Source organism: Peromyscus eremicus, chromosome 9 (genome assembly GCF_949786415.1).
Source record: "Peromyscus eremicus chromosome 9, PerEre_H2_v1, whole genome shotgun sequence".
NCBI classification, from domain to species: Eukaryota; Metazoa; Chordata; class Mammalia; order Rodentia; family Cricetidae; genus Peromyscus; species Peromyscus eremicus.
This window is the reverse complement of record NC_081425.1, coordinates 64,446,028-64,464,704: the sequence shown is the minus strand read 5'-3', so window position 1 is coordinate 64,464,704 and position 18,677 is coordinate 64,446,028. Positions and strand designations below refer to the sequence as shown.

The window sequence follows — 18,677 nt, the reverse complement described above, 5'->3', positions numbered from 1 at the left end:
TTAGCATGGTATCATTCTAAATGATCAAATGCATTTGACACAAGATAAAGATATTTTATAAGGCCTATTTACTACCATTTGTTTTCCCTAAAAGATAATCATTTTTTTTAAAGTGGTCAATATGCGTTTTAATTAAGCTTCACTATTTGATCCTCTCTATGGTACAAATCTAAATAATTTTTCAGTTTGTCCCCTACCAATTGAATATGATGAATGGATAGATGGATCTCCAAGTAATTGTCAAAATTATAACTTAGCCAGAATTGGGTTCTTTAAGAAAGATTTCCATTAATTAATATCCAAATTGTATCTTAGTTTAATTCCATTGCCAAGTTTTCTTAAACTGAAACTTATCTACTCAAAGGAGTATTCAGTTATAGTCCCACCCACCAATATATGGAACTATACTAATCACTGGTCACATAAATACTCACTCATTGGCATGAAGTAGAAAAACATTCAAGAGCTAGCCATGGTGAGACATACAAGAACTTTCGAAGCTGAGGCAGAACTGAGAGTTCAATGCCAGTGTCTCCAACCACCCCCACTTTTTAAGTATCATTTATGTATATGTGTGTCTGTGCATGTGTGTATGGGTGTCATGGAGGCCAAAGGAGGATAACAGATCCCCTGGAGTCAGACAGGCACTTAAAAGTTGTCCAACATCAGTGCTGGGAACCAAACTTGAATCTCTGGAAGAGCAGCAAGCAGTTTTACCAGATTAGCCATCTTTTCTGATCCAGTCCCTTTCCTTTGGATCTCATGTATTGCAGGCTGGCCTCAAACTCACTATGTACCGAGGATAACCTTGAACTAACGACTCTCCTGACTCTACCTCCTGAAGGCTGAGATTACAGGATTCACACCTGACCCAGCAACCCTCCAGAACTTTAGAGGAATTATTTCCTTTGGTAACACTGCAGTAGTTATTTTCTAATGCTTTATCTAAGGATTTCATAAAATATTTTATGAGTGTGTATCTTTCAGACAAACTTTGTTTCCAAACTCTTAAGGAACTGTTCGTTTCAAAACAGTAACTCTCTGCCAACTGTATTTTCCATTAAAACAGACACTTTAGAATTGGCTATGATATATGCAGTGTAACTTTTGTTGATTTCACTACATACATAATTAATGTTTTGATAGCTCCATATGGACTGGTACTTTTAAAATCTGTTCCAAGTTTTTTCAATGTATTCTTGTTTTGTTGGTTTTCTTGAAACTCAGTCTTGCTATGTAACTCTAGTTGGCTTTGAACTCACAGTAATCCTTCCTCAGTCTCCCAAGTGAATACTGTGATTACAGGCAGGTGCTACCATACAAGACCAAGTCTTTTTCTCCAACTCCCCAAAGACAGGGTTTCTCTGTGTAGTCCTAGCTGTGCTGGAACTCGCTCTGTAGACCAGGCTGGCTTCGAACTCAGAGATCTGTCTGCCCCTGCCTCCTGAGTACTGGGATTAAAGGCATGCACCACCACCGCCCGGCTCCATACATATTATTTTATGTATATTGGAGTTTTGCCTTCATGCATGTCTATGCACCACTTGAGTGCCTAGAGTCCAAGGAGGCCAGAAGAGGCATCAGATCTCCTGAAATGAGTTAGATGGTTGTGTGCTGGAAACTGAGCCCTGGTCCTCTAGAAGATGCTAAGCCATCTTTCCACCCTGTTTTTGATTTTATTTATTTATTTTTTATTCCTTTTTCATACAATACACCCCAACTGCAGTTACTTCTTCCTCCCACACCCCCCATATCCCCTAGATCCACTCCTCCTATTTCCCTTCAGAACAGAGCATGCCTCCCACGAGTATAAATTGAACGTGGCATAACAAGTTACAATAAGACTGCCAGGCAGTGGTGGTACATGCCTTTAATCCCAGCACTCGGGAGGCAGCCAGGCAGGTGGATCTCTGCAAGTTTGAGGACAGCCAGGTCTACAGAGCTAGTTCCAGGACAGCCAGGACCACATAGAGAAACCCTGTCTCAAAAAACCAAAACAACTACAACAACAACAACAAAACCAAATTACAATAAGAGGCTAAACAAACCCTTATATCAGGGCTGGATGAGGTAACTTAGTAGGAGGAAAAGGATCCCAAGGGCAGGCAAAAGAGTCAGAGACACCTCTACTCCTACTGTTAGGAGTTCAACAAAAACAGCAAGCTAACAACCAGAATATCTGCAGAGGACCTAACAGGCCCAAGCATGCTTAGTGATTGCCACTTCAATTGTTGATGTTGTTTTGTTTGTTTGTTTTAATTAAAAAAAAAAAACTAGGACAGGAACTTGTCTAATCTGTCTTCACAACAAGATCCTGCTACTTAAACTGTAATAATAGACTCTTTTGAATAAAGTCTGCCAAACCATCTTTTAAAAACAAACAAGGGGCTGGGAGATGGCTCAGCGGTTAAGAGCACTGGCTGTTCTTTCAGAGGACCTGGGTTGGATTCCTGACACCCACACAATGGCTCACAGCCACCTGCAACTCCTGTTCCAGAGGATCTGATAACCTCCTCTGAGCTCCATTGGGACCAGGCACAAGTGTGGTGAGCAGAAACACATGCAAGGCAAAACATTCATATAATAAAAGTAAATAAAGATGTAAAATTTTTAAAAAAAAGCAAACAAACAAGTAAACCAAGTTGGATATGGTGGACATACACCTGTAATTCTACCACTTGGAAGAATGAGGAAAATATGATCATGAGTTTAAGACCAGACTGGTAGATTTTGAGGTTCTGTCTTACCTCAGAAAGGATGGAGGGAAAAGAAAAGAAAGAAAATAAAACGTGAAGTATGCAATATAATATTAAAAAGAAGGTATTTTAGAAATGAAGTTAAGAAAGCCCGTGTTTAGGGGTGGCAGCTCAGGGCTAAAATTTTAACATACTGGAGAATTGAGGCAGAAGGATAGTTGTGGGCTCAAGGCCAGCCTGGTATACAGTATCAGTTATCTCAAAAGTACAAAACAAGCCGGGCGGTGGTGGCGCACGCCTTTAATCCCAGCACTCGGGAGGCAGAGCCAGGCGGATCTTTGTGAGTTCGAGGCCAGCCTGGGCTACCAAGTGAGTCCCAGGAAAGGCGCAAAGCTACACAGAGAAACCCTGTCTCGAAAAACCAAAAAAAAAAAAAAAAGAAAGAAAGTACAAAACAAGAAAGAAAGTACGTGCCCCTTACAACTCTAAAAAATTAAATTTATATATTAAAGACAAATTTGGTTAATGGGTGAAAGATAAAGGATAGGCATAAAAGGAGAACATGGTTAAGTTGATAGCAGGCTTCATTCTAATGTGACTGTCCTTGGCAAAGAAGCCTGGAGAATTCCTGGTTTAACGAGTCAGTGGCTCACTTTATCTCACAGCACCTGCCTTTCACAGTTAGTTTTCTAGTAGGTAAATATAGTAACTTGAAAATGGAAATCACAGCTTACCATGCATCTTAAGTCTCACAATTTTACAGGTCTCAAACCTACGTATATGAATGCAGCAGATCTTCACTGTTAGAACAAAGATTAACCTCATCCTAAAGCTCTGATAAAACTCACCATCCATTTTTAATCTTTTTAGAAGAAGCATTTTTCTCTGAAACAGACACTCCTAAAGGACCGAAAAGAGCTGATTAAAGACATCTAGAACAGGTCATACTGAATTTTCTATACCAGCCACAACTGTACTATTAAAAGGAGCATGACACGGGGGGGGGGGGGGGGGGGGGGTTAACTGTAGGCCTATTTTATTCAGAGATGCCAAGAGCTGCACAAAAGCAGCGAACTCTGAATGTGTTAACAATGCTGTTTCAGTTAATTTAGTCAACAACCAACATCCTCTTTCTGTTTGGAAAAATTAAGATTCAGAAAGGTTCAGCAATTTGCTGGAGATCAACTGAGGCTTGAACCCAGGTCTGCCTGACTGAACAATGCTACAAGCAGGCACTCCAGTACCCTAAGGCACAACATGACACACGGCAGCAGATGTTCCAGACAGAAAGCTTATCACTAACTTATTGCATACACATACAATTCATAAAGATAAAACCAGAGCTTTTCTAACTAAAGAAAGTCAGCCAAAAAATCTAACTGAATCACATATCCAAGGAGCAAATGGCTCTACTACGGTATAAAAACACACTTTGCACATTTTGTCTTTTCCTTCCCAGGAATGCTATCTTCTTCCTCAGTTAGCGACAGCCTTATTAGACACCAAACGTTTTCATACACTCAATCCTCTTCAACAAAGTAGTTCTACATAGTCTACTGTACTATGGTTTAATAAAATTCCATTTCTCCAAAAAGAAGAAAAAAAAGCTTCCATTCAACAGAATGCTTTATAAAAAAGCTAAGGACATAAAGGACTGAGCTTCATGGTTAAGTTTTCTACAAAGTCACCACATATACAACCCTTCCCATTGTTAAAAGGATATAATTTGGAGGGAGAAAATTCCAGCTCAGGACTTGGTTGGCTAGTGCAAGGTACCGCTGAAACACTGAGGACATCTGAGCACTGAGGTTCTCCCGCCTGCTGAACTCCTGCAGAACTCCAACCGTTAACATGAAGATTTGGCGAAGGTCTTCTTCCTATGGTCAATAAATCACACCAAGTTTTGCATGACACTTACTCAAAATGCATTCCTTTTCAGAATCATAAAACAATAAGAACCTTAAGGTTTCCAACAGATTGCTTTACTTCCTTAAGAATGTTTTCCATCTTGAGGCCGCTAACCAAAATGACATCAGTGTGCTTTCAAGTGACACCATTTACTGTAATAAGTGCTCCTCCATGCAGGAAAGCCTGTGAGAGCGAATGTGACTGAAGAGCTGGCAGAGTCAGTTGCTATAGTGCACAGACTTAGGACTCAAGCCAATGCCTTCACATAACTTTACTCCAGAGCCAAACAATACATGAGAGAGACAAAGAGCCCACACCATCTGCAATAACATTTTAAATACATGACCCTCTTTGGCATTGTGCCAGTCCTATTTTTAAGGCCAGCAGAATCCTATCAATTGAAATAGCTATATCTAAACATGAATAATGATAAACTAAGGAATATTTATTATAATATTCTCTTTTTTGTTGTTTAAAGATGAGAACTGAATAATTAACTTCAACTTATCAATTACAGTAATCAAATTTACCAATTTACTATACAGCCTATGAAATCTCAGCATAAGTCTTCAGGCATAAGCTATCAAACATCCAAAACAAATGCTCTTGCCATTAGGAACAAACTGGGCAAAAAGTAGACTGTCCAGTAATTAAAACACAAAACTAAGATATCAATACCTGAAAAACTCGTTTGCAGTTCCCGTGGAATTCCATACTCAGTCCAATGTTGCTAGTTTTACTTGAACTTGAGAACTCGCTCAACAGTGCAGTCAGAATAGAACAGGCCAGAGTTTGCTATATTCAATAAGAAATAATTATAAGGCATTCATTTTTTCAAAGTTTTGTTTCAACAGAGTTTGCTCAAACATATTCTCTGTATGCTGTCTGTCTGGGCTTTAGAACTTCTAACTCCCCAGCAGAGACCTGGGTACGGCTAAGAAGACTGGCTCTCCTTTCAAAGTAATGTGGTAAAAGTTAACAGCACACCTCGCCTCAAGTTACACCAATCAGTGTAGGCCTGGAACTCAGGGCATGAGTCTACTCAACCCTAAAGTTCACCTGACATTTTAAATAATTCAATAATTGTTAAATGCCCTGTTTCATTTTGCGCTTGAAAGAACCATGACTTGAAGGGGGTAGGTGATTACCAGAAGCCACCAACATTCAGACTTGTGCCTCCCATTCTATGTTCTGATGAATGTAAAATGTATTTTCAAACAGATGAAACACAACACAGACTTTAGTTTCCAAAATATCAAACAGGTAGTACCTCACAACTTTTTAAATCAAAGAAAGAAACTTTTCCTTTTCACTGGATACACCAGATAGAATACCAAGTCATTAATCTTATTCACAGACTATTTAGAGTCAAGGTAATAAGGATGGAGATAAGGATATGAATTAGTTTGGCATATCCCCAGGGGTTAAACAGAAATATGCACACTACCTCTGAACCCCCGCAAGATTAAAGTCAAGATGATACTATTTCTGCAAGCTTATACAACAGCTGACCACAGAGGGACCCACCCCACCAACTGCAGCATCTTTGTTCAGAAATGCTTCTGATGTTAGTACCTTGACCTTACAGATGCTTAGCTTGGCAAATCTTAGCAAACAGATATAAGGTTAAATTCCTAAAGACTGTAGGGCAGATATTTGCTCAAGGTAAATGACAGTTACATGGATGAACAATATACTACTTTTTAAAAAAGCACTTAAAATTTTCCTTTAAAAACGTCTTTTAAAAATTTAAAAGGAAGTAGTTACTGTTTACCTCTTAATCTCAACAAAAATAAGCACAGGTATGCAACTTCATGCTGCCTGGAAAATCCAGAAGTTATCTATGAAAAGTGCCTTCTACAATGATGAAAGTCCTCTGGATATTCTTAGTTTAGTTTTTGTGCACACATACACACTTAGGTTTTTGTTGTTAATAACTAGCTGTATTGAGGGTTGAACCCAGGTCATTATAGTCATATGGCAAGTGCTCCTCATCAGAAATGGACTTAGCCTTGTCCCCACACTCAAAGTTTATTTCAAAATATACACTTATTTTAATACAAAAGTTCCCTCAGCTCCAAATCTTGAAGAAAAATACATGCCTGTTTGAATATCATTGTGAGACTGAGGAAGACGGTTTGAGAAATTAGGTACAAACACCTCATATAGAGAGCAATTATCCCTGTCTTACTCTTCAAAGGGACTTCAGACATTTATCAAGTAAAATAATCTTCATTTTAAAATGGCTTCCTTTCAAATGGTGATTAAAGTGCCAGTCATCAGCGGAGTGTAGAGGCACAGTCCATAGTTCTCCAAATCCTCCTTATTTGGAAGCTGTGGCAAAGGGACCATTTGAAGCCAGCTTAAGACACACACACACACACACACACACACACACACACACACACACACTCTCTCTCTCTCTCTCTCTCTCTCTCTCTCTCTATGTACACACACACACACACACACACACACACACACACACACACACACACAGTGGTGCTGCTTCAAATACATTCCCCAAAAAGTTAAAAAGGAAATAAAAGCACCAGCTTTTACTTCACAGATACATTTAAATAAAATTAATCATCTTCAAATGTGATTATGTGTACATTTATGAGAAATTTGGTAGGGGAATATACTAAATAAAATAATAAGCAAAATTAAATTAAATTAATAAAACTTGGAGGAAAATATTAACTCACAAGTCCTAATGACTTCTAAGACTCTATAAGTCTAAAGACAATTTTAGTAGTCTACATTTTTGTAACTCTTAGTCTTAGCATCTTATCCATCCTTTCTAAATAAGACCTTATTGATTATAATATTATGAAGAGATAAAATATTTGAAAACGTATCTTCTTAAAACAAGAAAATTAACTCCAGAATCTCACATATCAATCACAGAACACAGTTCACACATGAACTTACACGAAAACACAGACATTTGAAATCCAGAAGCTTGTTAAATGCAAACTGCCATCATCCTTGCAAAAAATGCTCTAAAATACTTTTCACAAGTAATTGATAACACAGGTTGGTTTCTGGTACTTTCACAAAGTGGTATAGTTTCAAAACTATGGTCATTTCAGATTTTTAGTACAGTGTCTAATTATTAAAACATATATTCACAATAAAGATTTGCTTTCATATGAAATAAATATTTTCTAAGCTCATATTAATAGCCAAATGAAAAGAGAAAAACAAAACAAAACAAAAACAAAACCCCAAGGCAAAGCTAGTGAGAACCTTGCTAGGTAACTGAGGATTTCGATAAGTAGATTTCCTTTAGCTACACAGGAGAGTTCAGCAGACAGAGGCCAGCTGCATCAAGAAACAGAGCCATCCAACAAAGCAAGCTCACGTTAAGGCTGCACATACTAACCCATAAAGGCCAGTGAGTACAGAGCCGCACTCTCTCCCACGCCAGCCCACTCTCCAAAGTGAATGTACACTTCCTAAGGGAGGAAGACTCCTGCGGTGGAAGGGCCCCTGAAGAGGAGTACCACTTCAGCCCTTATTCTCAATCCGTGATCATCAAGAACCAAATGCGTTCTCATCACAGCTCTGCCTTTCTGAACATAAATATACTATTTTTAAATTGTTTTTCAGCCTATGAAAATAATATAGTATAATTTTAATCTAAGAAAAACTAGAAGGTTAAAAGTTCAAAGAAAATACAATTGCCTATAATCTTATTGTCTGGGGGTTATTATTGTAATAGTTATTTATAGTTCCTTTAATTTCTTAATGCATGTATACACATTAGTTATAGAATAGCTAACAATTTATATACTTTATACTCCCTTTTCCACTTTAGTTTTAAAACAAAAAGAAATCTTTAAGTAAAAATTGTTTTGTATTTTATTACATCACTTAGAAACTTAAGAAATATGTGAAATATGGAGATATCAAATGCTATTTTGAGCCATACCTAAAATCATCACCTCTCAAAGAACTGAATTCAGTAAGATATTTCCAAATACTAAAAACATCCAAGAATTCAATCTCTCATTAATTTGAAAATCTTGTATGGATACGAGATTAGCATGATAAACTCTAATTGGACTATACTACTCTAACTAAAGAATGCCAAATGAATAAACTTATTCCTTGGAGAAAGTGAACTAAGGACTGATGATAAATAAAAGAACAAAGCAAAGTACTCTGCTATATATCAACAAAGTAGTTTTCCCTAGTCACAAGACAACTAAGCATATCATAACTGTGTAAGATTCTCGATTCCCATGTTTACTCACTTTCAGTACTTAATGACGACAGGAAAGCCAAGCAAAAAGCAGTACCCAGGGAGAGTTTCCCAGGTCAGAAGGAAGAACTGTCCTCCCTGCCTGGGAGAGAGCACCAACTTTGGGTCTCACCCCTGGAGAAGGTTCCTGTCAGCTTGCTGCAGGCATTCGGTGCTCAGGGGACACAACTGCAGTGCCTTTTACTCCCCCTCCAACGACCAGCACTTTTAAGTGCTGTCCCTGCCCCTTGTCAGTCACGGCCAGATAGCATTCTATACTATAGACAGCGACTCTGATACTCAAGAGGGTCAGAAGCAAAAGCTGCCGTTAGGAATTTCAGGGAAATCTGATGAAAACTGAGAAACAGGAGATTTTCATACTGAAGAGGGGTTTGACCGAAACCACAAGCACAAATTTTCAGTTTTAAGAGGTTATGACAAGAACGCTTCATTTATCTAGATCATAAAGAACAAGTCCGTATCTGTTACTTTCTAAATTCAACAAAAACATTTTGAAAAGAAAACTTACACCTTGTACATTTTTCTAAGAGAAGCCCTTTTATATCAACTCTATGACAATAAATGACTACTTGGAAGCCACCCAAGAAAACAGGCCTTAGGTCCTTGGACAAAAGGATATCAGCTCTCTTATTGCTGATTTATGTCGACTTCACAGGCAGGGTCCCTCAGGTGGCCTCCGTGGTAGCCTATGATTCACTGTGGTTCACTGAGGCTGGCAACATGACAACCACCAGCAGGCAGTTCTTTATTGATCATTCTCATTTGCTAATTTAGAAAGCAAGTAACAAAATCCATTGTGCTGGTGTCTGAGATACATTATGAATAAAAATACTCTGTAGGAATCCTTAGTGATACAAGAAGTCTACTGTGTAGACCAGGGAAACAGAAAAATGTAAATTCAAACAGTCTCTTTCCCATTTAACTGGAGGCAAGGCATTTCATTTATCATGCCGATAAAGTCTCGTCTACTCTCTGCCCTACTAATCTAGTTACCCTGGGTTCAAATTAAATGATGTGTTGTAAGTACTATGTAAATGCAGCAATTAGAATGAGGTAGAGTGAAGGTAGTGTTTTTATAATTATCATAAAATTGAGTTGTTTTGGTCCTACCTCGTGACTGCCATCTAGTTCTGTCAAATTAGAAATGCAAGATAATTATCACTTAGAAATAGAAGAAGATCATTAAATATTGCTAGAAAATAAATGCATGTTTCCTAATGTTTTTGTAAAAGATTAATTTTTATGTGTACGAGTGCTTGCATGTATGTATGTAACCAGAAGAAAGCATCAAATCTCTTGGAATAGGAGTTATAGATAGTTATGAGCCACCATGTAGGTGCTGGGAACCAAACCCGGATCCTCTACAGGAACAGCAATTGCTATTAACCACTGAGTAATCCCTCTTAAGTCCCACTCTCATTTCTGCTGTTTATAAATTCAGATCACTAAAGCAAGTAGAAGACAGTGCAATAAGGTCTCAATCTCACAAAAAGAAGTGTTCATGAGCTGAGAATGTAGTTCAACTGGTAGAGTACTTGCCTAGAATGCATGAAGCCCTGGTTTAGATCACAGGCATTACATAAAACTGAGTGCTGGGGTACATGGCTGCCATTTTGGTACTTGGGATATGGAGACAGAAGGATCAGAAGTCCGAGGTATCCATGGCTATATCCCAAATTTCTGGGTCAACCTGGGATACATGACACCTGCTCTCAAAGGAAAACTTTTCATAATATAGCTTCTCACTGAAGTACTGGAAATTCAAAAGTATATTCACTAGCTGACAATTTAAAAAATAAAAAACTGTCTTCATGCTAAAATTCTTACAGCAGCATTCACACTTCTTGTCCAAGCCTTTCATTTCATGCTGACGGAAAACAACAACACCCTCAGAAACAGCTTGCCTTCCCAGTTCACAAGCACAAGACACTAACTCCAGCTGACAAAATAGAATGCTCTAGTTCAGAGGGAGGATTGTCTCTTATAATAGCCTGGCTCTTCCCTCAGGATCTTTATTACCAAGAATAAACTGTATGAAAGGTTGCCATACTATATAGCAGACCTCCAGCTGTTCTTCTAAGAAAACATCAATGAGACTTTGCGATAAGGGAGATTAACTTGGCTATCGCATCCAGGGGCAGCCCTGGATAGACAAGTGAATTTCTCACCCACTTCTGGCCAACATGAAAAACAGGAAGAAAGGAGGCTTAAATGTTGCATTAACTATCTTTCAAAATGATTTAACATAGGCTTATCTTATTACTTCCAAAGGAAATAAGGCAAATATGAAATAGATTAAAATTCTAGTTTCTATGTCAGCCTAAAAAATAACCTAAGCTAGGTAAGTTCCAGGCCAGCCTGGTCTACAGGACGAGTTCCAGGATAGGCTCCAAAGTTACACAGAGAAACTCTATCTTGAAAAACCAAAAACCAACCAAACAAATAAACAAAGACCATAAGCTACTTTTCTAGGAAGAACTTCCCTATCTCTGTCAAACTAGTATTGACAGTAGGCCTGACAGTTCCCAACTGAGATGAAATAAACACAGCACCCATCACAAGCACCATAAGAGCCTGCTCACAAGGATGAGCATGAAAAGATATATTTCGTAACTGTATAAGCACCAACAATATACCATGGCACATGGAAAGCTAATAAATGCTCTTTAGAAAAGGTTTTATGTCCTACTCTGGTTTGTTTTTGTTTTATCTTATTATTTTTAGACAACTGTATTTTTTTTTCTTTTTTTTCTTTTCTTTTTTTTTTTTTTGGTTTTTCGAGACAGGGTTTTTCTGTGTAGCTTTGCGCCTTTCCTGGGACTCACTTGGTAGCCCAGGCTGGCCTCGAACTCACAGAGATCCGCCTGGCTCTGCCTCCCGAGTGCTGGGATTAAAGGTGTGTGCCACCACCGCCCGGCTTGTATTTTTTTTTTCAAGGCAAGTTTCTCTGTGTAGCCTTGGCTGTCCTGGATCTCGCTCTGTAGACCAGGCTGGCCTTGAACTCAGAAAACCGCCTGCCTCTGCCTTCTGAGTGCTGGGATTTGAGGCGTGTGCCACCACCGTCAGGCCAGATAATTGTACCCTAATGACAAAGAAAGGGTGTGGATTTGAGTGGCTGGGAAAAATATGGGAGAAGTTAAAGAAGTGGAAATCGTAATCAGAATATATTGTATGAAAAAAATCTATTTCTAGTAAAAAAAAAATAAATAAAAATAATTTTTTAAAAAGGTTATATGAAGGCTGAAATCTATATCTTTACAGTGATAAAGCAAGGCACTACACTTAAATGTCCTCTCCCAATGTTTTACACGTTTATGAAACTTTCTATAACATGATCTGCAAGAAACCACATCATAATCTTTTAAAACATTAAAAGGAAAGCTAAAGTACAGGCATTGTATTATATTTTAAATACAAGATAATTAGCTTTCACTAGCAGATACTGTCTTCTGTGTCTCTACACTTAGAGTAGTTAGTTATATAGGGTGAATTATTAGAGCTTATGCTCTCAAGATTCTGCAAAGGAAGGCTGGGAGGCTGCTAGGGAGACGGGGCAAACACTGCATGAGCAGCCTCTGACAGACGTTAGGACACTGGGTTTCCATACTAAGGAACTCATGCCCAGAGAGTGTATAGTACTTATTGTTCTGGTTAAGTAGGTAGTAATTGACAGAGCTGTAATTAAGTATGAATAAAAAAATCAGTGCACAATTGCAAGTTGCCCTAAAACCCATGTAAACAGGTTCGTGAGACTAGTACAACCAACAGCGATATTTTGAAGGGAGGCAGCCAAGCTATAGTTTCTGGCCAGTGAAGATCCATGGAACCATCAAATAGGGCCAGCTGGATGGCTCAGGAGGTAAAGGCACTTGCCACCAAACCTGGCATGAGTTCCATCCTTGGAACCCATGGTTGAAGAAGAGAACTGACTCCCAAAAGTTGTCCTTTAACCACACACGTGCTATGGCGCACACACACGTACATACATATAATGGCAAATGAAAGATTTTAAAGAAAAAGCCATCAGATGATTTCTGTTACTGGCACCTCTTCATATATCACATACAACCATCATATAAAGAATGTTTCTGGCCACTGATGTTTCAGCATGCTACTTTCCTACCAAAGCTCTGCTCCTTTCTGCTGAGGTTATTCATGTCTCTGAGTCTAAGGAAGCCTTAAATTCTTGAACCATTCCCACAAACTCTTCACCGTCCAAGAGGAAGATACATGAAAACATTTCACTGGTCTGCAATCTCATTTTCTGGATCTACTGAATGAGCTGGTTTCATACCACTCTGCAAGGACAAGCACAAATGACAATGTGTGCTTCTCACTCACCACATAAACATAGAGAATTTTTGTTTGTTTTTCGAGACAAGGTTTCTTGGTGTAGTCTTGGCTGTCTTGAAACTCATTCTGTAGACCAGGCTGGACTCTAACTCACAGAGATCCATCTGCCTCTGCCTCCCAAGTGACAGGATTAAAGGGTTGTGCCACCACCACTCACTCAGCTGTTTTTTGTTTGTTTGTTTGTTTGTTTGAATATAGAGGCTTTTTGTTTTTTAAATTTAATGTTTCAATGTGGCTAGCAAATTCATTTCATCCTATCACTGAAAATGGTTCTACCTCCAACATGCTGAACTACTAATACTGTAGAATTCCTTGGTCCTGTTATTTAGAAATTTTGCTTTAAAAAGAAAATCTTATTGCATATGGTGACACATGCCTTCAATCCTAGGATACAGGAGACTAACGAAAAAGTTCAAGAGTTCAAGGCCAGGTTGTTACACAGTGAGTTCCAGACTAGCCAGTAACACAGCAAGACTCTGACTCAAAAACTGTATGTGTGGGGTATGTATGTATGTATATATGTATGTATGGGGGTGTCTACTTTGACCACTTCAAGAATATCAAGGATAGTAAACCTTTCCAAATGTATGTGCTGTAAATATAGCACAATGTTCTCCAACCGCACTGTCTGCTCTGTCACTTGCAGAACAGTTATTTTGGTGGCTCAAACAAGTCTAACTGTCAAGCTGCCATGAACTACATTTTTTGCTACATCAAATCTACCCATGGGGGAAAGAGAAGAAAACTCAGTTCCCGTCAGGTGCTCATTCCTAAGAAAGGCAGGACAATTTACCTGTGCTGTATTCTCCCAGTGCCAAGAGACAAGCAGGAGGGCAAGGGCAAGCTACAGACCCCTGCACTACAGCCCCAGCTGCAAGAACCAACGAACTAACCCAGGGAGCATTAGCCACAGCCTCAATGCCACAGCTCCAGTCTAATCCTGTCCACTGCAACAAGAGGTCCCAAAGCAAAATCTACAAGGGGAGCGTCCAGGGTAGTGACCACAGGGCTGAACACAATCATTACCATGAAAAGGAACACTGCCAAGTCAATGCGAGTGATCTGATTGTCATTCTAACTGTTCTAACACTAGCTCAGGCTACATCAGAAATAGAGATAGCCTATACATGAGGCTGGTGTGTGGCTCAGTAGACTGCACTTGCCTGGCATGTACAAGGGTCTGGGTCCAAGTGCCATCACGACAAATAAGTAAGTGCCATATGTATCTCTTATAGAAGGGTCCCCGAAGAACTGTATAGCCTCACACAGATAGCTCTCAAGTAGTTCAAGAAAATAAATTGTGATTTGGTAATTTGGTCAAGAACAATAGCCTGACATCTGCTCACCTGAGAGAATCACCTAAAGTCATGGAGTAGTTAATGATTTATATTATGCCAGACACCATTTATATTTAACACAGCCATTTCTATAATTACCAGTACTTTTTTTTTTTTTTTTTTTGGTTTTTCGAGACAGGGTCTCTCTGTGTAGCTTTGCGCCTTTCCTGGGACTCACTTGGTAGCCCAGGCTGGCCTCAAACTCACAGAGATCCGCCTGGCTCTGCCTCCCGAGTGCTGGGATTAAAGGCGTGCGCCACCACCGCCCGGCACCAGTACTTTCTAATGCTTATTAAAACTGAGGGTGGGGAAATGTTCAATAGAAATGATTAATAATAATGAAAAACCAACCATGGGGGCACATGTCTTCAACCCCAAAACTCAGGGGGCAGAGGGAGACAGGCAGATCTTTGAATTCCAGGCCAGCCAGGGGTACATACTAAGCCCAAGTCTCTCCACCCACAGAAAAATTAATATTAAGGTGTATTAACTCATTATGTTTTACAATCAATTAAAATGATTATGAGTACAGTGGCAACACAGAAAAACACAGAATCAAATGAAAAAGGCTAAATATACTTTATCTATATTACACACACATATTTTAAAGATCAGAAGAAATGTCTGAACAAATAAAACTGCTTGGCACATTAGTTTGCATGCCTTTCTTTTATACTACTATTGCCAGAATGCTATTATGATAGGCAAAACAAAAAAAATTTATAGATACAAGCAGTTAGCACACTTACCACAGTGGGATTGCCACTACTTATCAATTGGCTGACTTCATGAAAAATGCTTTTGCAGTCAATTGACTTATCCAATGATCCTCGTTTTACAATTACTGCTACTGCTAATAGAATCTGTTCCCGAACATACTTTTGGAGGCTGCAAAACATAAAAATTGTGAAAACATTTACGGCTGTCTACTATAAATACATCAGAAACTACTAATAATGCCACCTACCCCTGAGAGCAGTATAATCTCCTAAGTTACACAGAGACTTACAGATCTGCTCAGCTCTGTTATTACTAACTATGTAACCCTGGGCAACCCAGCATACGGTCTTGGTTTTTTCTCTTCTTTAAAACGGAGATAATAGTCGGGATTATTGTAAAACCTAATGCTCCACCCTAATTTAGGTTACATAGTCAATTTCAAGCCAGGTTGGGCTATACCATGAGACGCTGTTTCAAAAAGACAAAACATCAAACAAACACAAAACATGTTCTACCCTAGGATTGTGTCCACTACACACATACTAAATGCTTTAAGCAGTGTCCAATACATGCTAACTCAGTTCCTTGTTGAGTATCTAAGGTGGGAGTACTATTAAATAAGGTCATTCTGATTTAATATCCACATCCAACCAGCAGTATCTCAACCCTTACCATTTAATGAGAAAAGGCAAATCCCAGCTCTCCAAGGGCCTATCTAAGCCAGGTGTCACCTCTGAGTGACAGCATATCTAAGCCAGGTGTCACCTCTGAGTGACAGCATATCTAAGACAGGTGTCACCTCTGAGTGACAGCAGAAACACCCATTCCCAGCCAAAACATTCTGTAAAGCCTACCAATCACAAGAGTAGAGAGACTTAAATGCCTTTTTGAAACCCCTTCTTAAAGGTCAGGCTACAAAAACACCAACTTTATAACCTCCCAAATGTCATAAAGATGTGCCCTTGTACCCTTGGGACAAGTCACATCCCTTACCGTGGGCAACAAGACCGAACACAGCTTTTCTAGAAGAGTTCCAATGTCCTGTCATCCCGAGTAGTTACGAATAATGCTTACTTTGACTTTCAAAGGTGTCCCAGTTTGGACATAAGTTATACATATGGTCATGAGTTTTCAAGCCTGTGACACCCAAGTGCCTGCTCTGCTCTCTGACCTCACTCTTTCCATACACTCAGTACAGTGGGCATATGGAACTCCTCAGTTCCTGGATCCACACTCTTACATTTCCAGGCCTATGAATATCTATTCCTTCTGCCAAATTGTGATGTCACTTTCTCCAGAAAGTTATCACTAGAGGCTCCCAAGGCACCAGCATGTGACATGACTTATCTGTTACTACTAAACTCTATCCTGAAGATCAACCACCCCACTCTAAGCACACTAGCATATGTAAAACTCAGGATTTGCCATATAGAAGGCATTTAGTAAATATTTATTTCCAAGCATGTGTCCCTGCATCAAGACTAAAGTCAAAATATTCCTACAAAATACAGATTTCGGGTGGGGGTGGTAGCACATGCCTTTAATACCAGCAGAGGCTATTGGACCGCTAGATGCCAACCTAGTCTACACAGCAAGTTCCAGGCCAGCCAGGACTTCATCGTGAGATCCTGACTAAAAGAAAACAAAAAATCTCTACTGGAAAGAATTAGAAAATACTAGAAAATGAAAAAATTTACTAAGTCTTATGCAAGGATTTCTGTAAATGAACATGTTCAAGAAACACTGTTAACTCCATTAATTATCAGAAAATTAGCAAAAAAGATTAGTCACATAAATCAGGCAAGGTCACAGAGTCAAGTGTGGCAGAATGGGAATGCATGCTTCTTTCTTGGCTATTATGCTACCTGCCTCTTGAAAAGGAGGCACAATGTATCAAATTGGATATAAATTTTACCTCACTTAGAATGTAAGAAAAGAAAACCTGTACATGTAGTGGTAAGGACCCAAATACACAATCCCTATGTACACTAGACTGTACCAAATAATCTGTATAATCCTACCTATAGTACACCAAAATTTGCTACTTGACCCTAATCCTAAATGAGTGGCTTAGACAAATTAGATTCTATCAGTTTCTATAAAATAAGAATGCCCTTGTCATTAAAGACAAAAAAGTGGCTGAATTACTCTGGCTTTAAAGAGATGTAACAGGAGCTGGAGAGCTGGCTCAGTGGTTAAAAGTACTTGCCGCTCATGCAAAGGACTTAAGTTTGGTTCCCAGCACCTACCCAGTGACTCACAACCACCTATAACTCCAGCCCTCTTCTGAATTTTTGGGGCACCAGGCATGCACATGTTGCGAATACACACATGCAGGAAAAATACCCTTACACAGCAACTGGAGAGATGAGCAGCCAAGGGCACTCACTGCTCTTCTAGAGTACATGGGTTCAGTTCCCAGCACACACACGCAGTGGCTCACAACCATTTGTAACTCCAGTTCTAGGGGATCTGACACCTTCTTCTGACCTCCACAGGCACACATGTGGTACACAAATGTACAGGCAAGCAAAAAGTTCATACATATAAAGTAAAATAAATACATTTAATAAAAATTAAAGTACTCATGCACATTTAACTTAAAAAAAAAAGCATGATAACTGAACATAATAACATCTAACTTGTAGTTAAATCCTGGACTAAAAGACAGTATATTTTACTTAACTATAGAAAGCAAACATTAACAGAGCCAAAGACACAGACTGTATATTAGTAAGAAAAATAACCTACGGTGGGAAGATATACCTAACAATAGTAAAAGAATGAAGGAACTCAAAATATACAATCAGAATGATATTAAGTAATGATATAAATGTGATAATTAGGTCTAGAATATTGACGGTGTGGTCTCAGGGGAGACACACTCAACTATTTAAGGTGAAAGCATTGTAGTGTGAGTGGCAATTTGTTCAAATGTGACAAAATGTTAACTGAGTTTGCCAGGCAGTGGTGGCACACACCTTTAATCCCAGCACTTAGGAGGCAGAGGCAGGATCTCTGTGAGTTCAAGGCCAGCCTGTTCTACAGAGTGAGTTCCAGGACAGCCAAGGCTACACAGAAAAACCCTGTTTCAAAAAAAACAAAAAAAGAAAAAAAAAAAAAAAAAAAAAGGCAACTGAATTTTTACCAGGACAGGGGTGTGTATGTGTTCACTGTGCTGCTGTGTCATCTTTTCCAGAAGTTTTAAGAAGTTTTCAAAATAGTGTAGGGAGGAGGCAGTGCTTACCATGAGATCTTGGGTTCCACCTGATACCCATACACACAGCACTAACACACACAGTTTAGGGAGAAAAAAAAAAAATCAAAGGAATATTTCAATACAGAACCTTTTGTAATCAACTCTAAAATAGCTTCTCAACTACTCAAAATGATTTA

The 18,677-nt window shown here is 39.0% G+C and overlaps 1 protein-coding gene across 3 annotated transcripts in view; it reads right to left on the bottom strand.

Annotated features, from left to right (window-relative positions):
• Xpo4 (exportin 4) overlaps positions 1 to 18,677 on the bottom strand; it is a 93,767-nt gene that overhangs the window by 48,637 nt on the left and 26,453 nt on the right. For all 3 annotated transcript variants that reach the window (XM_059273562.1, XM_059273563.1, XM_059273564.1), the window contains 3 exons: positions 15,311 to 15,449; positions 5,283 to 5,399; positions 4,420 to 4,573 (listed from right to left, as the gene is read on the bottom strand). In XM_059273562.1, the coding sequence (XP_059129545.1) occupies positions 4,420 to 4,573; positions 5,283 to 5,399; positions 15,311 to 15,449 (410 nt within the window). The remainder of the gene's footprint in view (positions 1 to 4,419; positions 4,574 to 5,282; positions 5,400 to 15,310; positions 15,450 to 18,677) is intronic.